General features: G+C 52.8%; 1 protein-coding gene across 1 annotated transcript in view; it reads right to left on the minus strand.

Annotated features, from left to right (window-relative positions):
• Positions 1–707: 707 nt before the first annotated feature.
• LOC112102988 overlaps positions 708–8,507 on the minus strand; it is a 23,428-nt gene continuing 15,628 nt past the window's right edge. The window contains exons 7-9 of the mRNA XM_029913619.1: positions 4,493–4,582; positions 3,470–3,590; positions 708–1,096 (exon numbers count right to left, since the gene is read on the minus strand). Coding sequence (XP_029769479.1) covers positions 845–1,096; positions 3,470–3,590; positions 4,493–4,582 — 463 coding nt within the window. The 3' untranslated portion in view covers positions 708–844. The remainder of the gene's footprint in view (positions 1,097–3,469; positions 3,591–4,492; positions 4,583–8,507) is intronic.

Raw genomic sequence — 8,507 nt, forward strand, 5'->3', positions numbered from 1 at the left:
ATGTGTCTCACTGGCCGCAGAGGGCTGGGAAAAGGCTGACAGCTCCTCTCCTCAGAGCGACACTCTCCCACTCCTGCAAACATAGCAAGGAAGTAATGGAGCTTCTCCCTGAGGAGCAGGGGGCCAGCCCGGCTTCCAGCCAGCGGCTCTGGCCAGCAAGCCATCCCTGGTTCACCACCGGCAAGAGCAGGTCTGACGAGATTTGGTGGGTCCCTGAATAAGCCCGACTCCTACAGCTAGGCTCCGAATGTCAGGGGGTGCCATGCAGGAGACAATCCAGTCTCAGCAGTGGTATCAATGTCACTTCCCAGTGAAAGGCACAGACTTCACAACGGGGAGAAGAGGAATAAAAGCTTGTTCGAGACACCGTGTCCAGGTTGTAGAATTTTATTTTACAGGGAGGTCGTACTGGGCACTAGCGAGTTATAGACAGGCCCAGCTGTGCTTCGTGTCCAGTGCCTTAGACAGAACTATCCAGCTACACTTGTTTTTCCTGTTTGGGTGGTCGCCTGCCCTGGTCTGCACATGGTTCTGTCAGAGCTGTCAGAGGAAGGGTCTCGCCCTTCTTCCCTCCCCTAGGAGGCCAATTCCAGAGCAACCATCACTGCCCACCTCACTCTGCCATCTGGGTCCCTTTGCCACTGTCAATCTTCCCATGCATTAGGATTTCAAATGGCTCATTACAAACCCCATTACAAATGGCTACATTCTGCTCCACTCTGCTGCGTGTTGGCTCAGGCTGCTGGCAAGCTGCCAGCGGGACAGTGCACCTGGAAAGACGTCCAGGAGCATCCAAAGAGTGAATCTGGTCTCATTGCCTGTCAAAGGGATTTTGGTCTCCTGCCTAAACCTTCTGAGCTAATGGGGTCTCTGACTGTATGTTGACTTCTACTAATCTGAAGGCTTGAAGCACCACAGCCAGCTGCAAACAAATGCCTTTCAGGATGTCGATGAGAGGGTAAGTCAGGTTCCGGACACTGCAAAGGACATTCAACAGGAATAGCAGCAGGGGCTGCAGGAGGCTGTTAAACACGGCGACCAAGAAGGGCTTAAGAATGTGATCGCCTGCTGTTGTCAGCAGGCCCACCACCAAGACCTGGAGGGAGAAGATGGATTTTGGTTAGTTGCTTGTTTTTGCTGAATATATTCACCAACCAGCAGGATGTACTGTATCCGGCTGTGTGTAGTGGAACTGCTGAGTTTATGAAGAATCCGTGCAGGGCAGTCCACTAACAAGGACCCTGTTAACAGACCAACCATTGGGGTTGACGGTATCCGGATACAAGCTCAGGCTGGAGGGAAGTTCTCCAGGCTGAGAAGGGGGAGAGCAGCCAGAAGAGGCCGAGAGATTGAAGGGCAGAGAGGACAGTAGAGAAATCTCCATTTCTCCCCACCACAGAAAACGGTAGCCTCTGTGTACTAGAGATCAGAAAAATCCAAAGTCAGAACAAAGCTGAAACTTCCCCAGGTATTATAGAGCATTGGTAACCGCGCGAGGGGTTAAGATGAAAACCAGCTTCCCATTACAAGTCTAGTTTTCAACCCCTCAATGCAAATTCCCCCCAAAAGGAGCTAATCCTCTTTACCGGACACATTTCATCCCAGGGTAGAATTTGACTGAAGTACTGCAAGGGAATCGGGAGTTTTATTCTTAGTGCTGTAAACATTTTTCCATTCTTGACTCTGAGAAATTTCAACCTTTTTCCTAAGCTAGCTTTGGCTCATCCGTCTCCAAAACGGCTGGGCCTCCACCCTCCAGAGCCGCTTTGCTCACTGAGCAGAGGCACCTTTTGGTATCTGGGGAAGTGACGGATTTATAGAATCATAGAATATCAGGGTTGGGAGGGACCTCAGGAGTCATCTAGTCCAACCCCCTGCTCAAAGCAGGACCAGTCCCCAACTAAATCATCCGATTGCAGGGTTTTGTTTGAGAATTTCTTAATGTTTGTGAGATTCTTTCTAATCTGCATGTCTCTGTCTAGACAACCTGGCGGATCAAGATACTAGTCTTCCTTTAACTCCTTTTCTGGAAAGCAGGGAGAGCTTCCACGCAGGCCTGTTTGCTTGTCTTAGATGGACAGTTCTTTTATGAATCAATTTCTTTGGTTCCCCAAACCAACCATGCAGGTAAAATTAGCCGAATGTTGGAGGTCCCTGAGCCCTCCAATTCCTAGAACACACCCTTCTCTCAAAGGGACGAGGAGTTCCAGAAGCGTCTCAGACTTTGAGAACGTTCCTGAGGCTATGCAGCAAAGGCCACTGGCCTCAAAAGCCAGGGGCTCTACAGGGGTTATCCTCTTTTCTATATGGAAAAGTAAGTTGTGCTCCCTGAAGGCCAACGTATCTCTGGATCCCATTTACTTCGCCCCCTCCGCTGGGAGTTGTTGACTTCACTATTTAGGCTAGGGCTTGGTTACAAAGGAACCAGCACTTATAGAAGGAGAAAGTGGGATACATACACCCCTCATAGAAGATCTACTGCAAGAGGGTCTGCCCAAGGAAAACCTCTCCCCACTGAGATGGTAGAGGCTCCACCAGCCACACTGCTTCACTCACACAGAATCCAGCCCTCTCCCACATACCCAAAGAGCACAGAAGAGCGTGTTTTGATTAGAGTTTGGCAATTACTTAAAAGAAGTCATGTTGATAAAGCAGAGTCAGGACTTTCATTTTTGAGGAGTTTTCCATTTCTCCTCCTCATCCACCCACAAACCTAAAGTCACCCCCTGTAGCATCAGTTCTAGTCTCCTAGGAAGGTTCTAGAGAACATCCTGTTTCCTTCAGAGGACTGAAGGTGTGTCCACCTCTTCCAATACAGTCCTACATTATGTCTGGGCGGACTATGGTTTTAAATTGAGTTGGGATAGGCCAAAGGCATGTGACCAAAAAGGATGAGGTCACAAGAAAGAAGAGCTAGTGTGTTAAACTTATAGTGACTGTTTGAAATACCGGTGTTCTCTTATTTAAGGTTTGGGCTAGAATAACAGAAATAAAACACAGTTAACTGGGTACCAGGTGCAGTAAATAATTGGATATATAAGAAATTCTTTCATCTGGCCTTAGCTAAGATCCGATAGTTGACAATGACATCGCTTCTTTGTTAAAGTGTATAGAAAAGTAAACTCTTAAAGGGTTCTTTGCAAATACCTGCCTGACCACGCTGGAGCCGACCCATATGGGTCTACGCACCCCTGGGTTTAGCCCATTTGTAAGTATCTTGCTCAAATGCTTGTAAATGTTTTGTTACTAAATGTTTGGATTTACTAAATTGCTTATTTTAGGTATGTTTAGAGCAATTTCGGTCTCTAGAGTTAACCAAGGAATGTAAGGTTAAATCAGTGTCATGGTAATACCCTGTATCGATGATGAAGGAACACTACCATTACAATCTGATCCTCCTAGGCTGCTACCTGAGGTGCCTTTCTAGGAGCAGGGAGGCCAGTGGAGCTCTGGGAAGGGCACTACTCACCTGGAACACGGACTTGCCGAGAAAGCGGACCAGCTCAATAAGGAAGATGAGGACCACGTTCACCAAGATCCTCAGCAGGCCAAAGAATTCCCTCAGGTTTTGCTGAATCACCTTCTCAGAGCTGCCAAACGGAGAGGAAACAAAGGTTCTTGCACTGGCCGGAAAGACCAAGTGGCTCTTTGGGAATGAATCGTGCTAGCTCTGCCCTGGGTGTTATGTCAACATAGAACTATTGTAAGAGTAAAATGACCCCCAAACCCCACCTAGCCAAACTAGGGGCCAACGCGGAGCTTGAAGAACCCCTTCCCCCAACCTGCCTTTGATAGAAATGTCAGGCTGGAAGGGACCTTGAGAAGTCAAGTCCAGCCCTCCGCACTGAGGCAGGACCAAGTGCACCTAGACCTTCCCCGACAGGTGTTTGGCCAACCTGTTCTTAAAAACCTCCAATGACAGGGATTCCACAAACACCCTAGGAACCCTATTCCAGAGCTTAACTGCCCTTGGCGTTAGAAAGATTTCCTAATAGCGAACCCCAATCTCCCTTGCTGCAGATTAAGCCCAGTAGTGCTTGGAGAACAACTGATCAGATCCCCCCTGTCGTCTTGTCTCAGGACTAAACATGCCCAGTTTTTTAACCTTTCCTCACAGCTCAGGCTTTCTAAACCTTTGATCATTTTTGTTGCTCTCCTCTGGACTCTCTCCAACTTGTCCACATCCTTCCTAAAGGGCAGCATCCAGCACTGGGACCCAGAACTCCAGCCGAGGCCTCGCCAGTGCCGAGTAGAGCAGGACAATGACTTCCCATCTCTTCCATACATTTCCCTACCTTTCCAGGGCACAGTTGAGGCCGGCGGGAAGGGACTGGGGAAGAAGACACCCTTGCACTGCTACTGCCTTCACCGTACCAAAGAAGTGCAATTTTCAGGGCCACTAGTCAACGGTCCATTCATTTTAGAAGGGAAAATAAATAATTTGAGACAGCTGCAGGCGGGGACTTCCCACAGGACAGCGAGTGCCGGTTACCTTTCTCCCAGCTTCATTATGTAGGCTTGCTCATGATCTTTCTTAGGCTGGTAATAATGTCTGTTCCCATAGTCAAAGCAGTACATGCGGCTGAAAGAGGCAAAAGCGACACAGTGAACACCCCCAGCGTGCAGGTGGCTCCCTTTCACAGTAACAGCCAGATGACTTCTGACACTGTGAGAGCTGTCAGAACGGGCATCCCAGAGGCACCAGAGCCACCATGACCAACACACAACTTTGCACACGAACTCTGGATGGACTGGGGGGAAGCTATATGCGGCGGGCACCACAAGGATGTCCACAGACAATGCTATTCATGGAGGGGAGTGTGCCCTCTAATGGCAAAACAGAGAAGTGCTCTGGCAAGGCCCTGTGCACAGAATTTTTTGTCCAAAAGGTTTTTCTGACTAGCTTTAACAAACATCTGCTTTAATGGTGATAATCTGAAAAGTGAGCGGGCGGGGGGGGAGGGGGGAGGGGAGTGGAGTTCCACGGTACTGTCCCTCAGTGACTCAACAGTGTATTCAGTTTGCGAGTAAAGATGTTTCCCACCCCCGCATCCTCCCCGCAACTACCAGCTGTGCAAAGTTCCCTTATATCAGAGTCAAGCTGGGCTCTTTCCATCCCATGTGCCCCCCCACCAACGGTTCTACCGGCCCAATTATGTACTCAGTGACATCTGGGCCACTCCTTTAGCTGCTTGCACAGGTGTAACTGTCTGGAGCTTAGCAAACAATTCTGTGGCTGACACCTGAGAAGGAAAAGACTCCAGCTTGCTCGTCTCTAGCACATTGGTAAAAATAAAAAGCACCACAAAAATGTGCAGCCAGAACTCTGAACCTCCGAAAGGAGCAGCCCTGTGGTGTAGTATGTTACCACTTTTACAGTCGCTTTCCCAGAGGAGAACGACACTTTCAATCACCTTTGTCTGCACTGCTGAAGGTACAGTTTGGCAAAATACAAAATGATTGCTGATTGGATGGGACATGGAAGGCCCTGGAGCTCAAAGCTTTGCCGGCCCCTTTTTCAGACACTGCTGCGGTCACCTCTCTGGGGTGGATCATGGTAGCTGGTTAACAGAACACAGCAAGAGTTTAGAGCAGGAAATGGGGGGGAAAAAACCCCAAAACTTTCCAGTTGAAAGTGCCGGTGAAGTTTGAGGGCTGGTCTACACTACAGTTACGTCAGCTTAACCACATTGCTGAGGGCTGTGAAAAACATCACGTCCCCTGCGATGCAATTAAGCCAACCTATGCCCCCCTGTAGATACTGCTAGGCTGGCAGAAGAATTCTTCCATCGACATCGCTACTGCCTCTCCGAGAGGTGGATCTACTACAGGGACGGAACAACCCCCTCCAGGCGCTGCAGTGAGTATAGTAAATGCCTATGCTACAGAGCTGCAGCTGTACCACTGTCGCGTTTCTAGTGTAGACCTACTCTTAGGGCTTGGCTACACTTGCAAGTTAGAGCGCATTAAATCAGCCCTGGGCACTATAACTCCTGCGGTGTCCACACTGGCACGACACTTAGAGCGCCTGAACACTGCAGCTGGAATGCTCCTGGTAATCCACCTCCACGAGAAGCACAACGCTTGCTGCGCCCAGGGCCGGCTCTGGCTTTTTTGCCGCCCCAAGCAAAAAAAAAAACCCTGCGGGGAGGCCGGAGCAGCAAGGCAAAACAAAAAAAACGTGCGGGGCGTCCGGAGCCAGGGTGCAGGGGGACTCCCTGCGCTGCAGACGTGCCCTGGGCAGCCCCGGCTACTGGGGGGGGAGGGAGCGGGGGAGAGAGAGAAGGGGGGCGGCCAGGGCTTCCTTCAGCAGGGCGCTCGCCACTCGGCCTCTCCCGCCGCGCCGCCTGCCAGGAGGGCTCCGCGCCGCTCCGGTCGGCGGGGAGGGAAGGACGCCGGCTGCCCTGCCGGGCTTGCTGCAGACCTGGCACCGGATGGGGCAGACGGAGTGCGCAGCCTGCTCCCAGCAGGGCGCTCCCCTCCTCCGCACCGCCGCCCTCTACAGAGTGGCCGAAGCGGCAAACCAAAAAAAAACCAAACCTGCGGGGCGGCCAGAGCGGTAAAGCGCAAAAAAAAAACCAAACCTGCGGGGCGGCCAGAGAGGCAAAGCGCAAAAAAAAAAAAAAAAAGGATTGGAGGGAAGCCGCCCCTTAGAATCTGCCGCCCCAACCACGAGCTTGCTCGGCTGGTGCCTGGAGACAGCCCTGGCTGCGCCCCGGCTGAAATGCCTGGGTGTCAGTGTGGACAATGTGTTGCATTAGTGCGCTGTGACTGGCCTCCGGAAACGTCCCATAATCCCCTGAAGTCAAGTGGCCACTCTGGTCATTGTTTTGAACTCGGCTGCAGGCATGCAGATATCCCCTTTGAAAGCTCCATTTCTGACAGCCGGCCGCTTATCGGCCCCGGGACAAAGCAAACCATTACTGTGGAATGCTAGTGTGTGTGTGTGAGTGAGAGAGAGAGAGAGAGAGAGCGGCGGGTGGTGGGGGCTGATGTCAGGGTTTCCCCCTTCCCCCCACTGCTGTCTGAATTTACAAGACAGCATGCTGACACTCTCTGCCCCCCCAAACACACAGTCTCTCCCCCCCCATCAGACCCCAAACCCCCCCCCTGTCCCATTCCCCCCCCCCCCCCCCATTTGAAAAGAACGCTGCAGCCACGAGCACACTGGGATAGCGACCACAATGCACTGCTCTCTGGGGCGTTGCAAGAGCTGCTAATGTGGCCACGTCAGTGCGCTTGCAGTGACAGTGTGAACACATGGCAGCGCTTTCCCTGCTGCTGTCTCCGAGGGCTGGTTTAACTCCCGGCGCTCTACAGCTGCAAGTGTAGCCATAGCCTTAGGTAGAAAATATGATAACCCACGTTGGGGTGTGGCCGGAACAGCAGGATTAATAGCCCTGTTACTGCGAGAAGTGCTCTACAGCTTTAGAACCCAGGTGTGACAGGAACAGCCTGGGAATCTGTCTGTGTGCACTTATGAATTCCAGTTGGATTTTACACATATACCCTTATGGGGGTTGTTTGCTGCATTATACCTCTTGTGTTAAAAGGAGGGGGACTGGGCCTCTGCCCTGAATGGGACAAACTTCACAGACCATCAACAGTCGTCCTAGCAGGACAATGGAGACTCCTTGGAAGGACTATTGACTTGCTAATGACTTCTCAGATCCACCCCCTCTAAAACAAAGGGTGTATGGAGGTGAACCTATCACAGCTGGGGTCCAAGGTCTCACACTGGGGCTCATGACCAGACTGCTTATAAGCCAGAGTGCTTCTGTGAGTGCTTGAGCAGAGAGAGCCCAGAAGCAGAAGACTAGGCAGCAGGAGAGGGGGTGCAGAAGAATTTGGGATTCCCTGGAAGACACTGACTAAAACCCAAAGGATCCTCTGGAAGGGTGAGGAAACTGAGGCAGGTCCTTGCATGCAGGTGTTTGTTGTTTCTTATAGATAGGGTTACCATATTTTAATTTTTAAAAAGGAGGACACTCCATAGGGCCCCGGCCCCATCCCAACTCCGCCCCTTCCCCACCCCCAGCCCCGCCCCAACTCCGCCCCAGCCCCGCCCCAACTCCGCCCCCTCCCCTGAACGCTCCGCCCCCTGCTCCTCCCCCTCCCCTGCTTCCCGCGAATCAAATGTTTGCGGGAAGCCTGAAACAAGGAGGCAGCAGGTAAGCTGGGGCGGGGTGCGGCACGGCGCGGCTCAGTCCGGCCCCCCTGGCTGAGCGGCTCCCTTTGGCGGCCAGCCGGCCAGCCCAGGCCAAGAGGCTCTGGCCCTGGCGTCTCCCGCCCGGCTGGGGCCCCGGCCCCCGGCCAAGTGCCCGCACCCCCGGCCGAGCACCGCACCGGCCCCCGGCCCCCAGCCGAGCACTGTGCCGGCCCCCGGCCAAGTGCCCGCGCTCCCGGCCCGGCCCCCAGCCCAGCACCACACTGACCCCGGTCCCGGCCCCCGGCCAAGTGCCCGCGCCCCAGGCCCAGCACCACGCCGGCCCCGCGCCCCCGGCCCC

Source organism: Terrapene carolina, unplaced genomic scaffold (genome assembly GCF_002925995.2).
Source record: "Terrapene carolina triunguis isolate 2854851 unplaced genomic scaffold, T_m_triunguis-2.0 Scaffold750, whole genome shotgun sequence".
NCBI lineage: Eukaryota > Metazoa > Chordata > Testudines > Emydidae > Terrapene > Terrapene triunguis.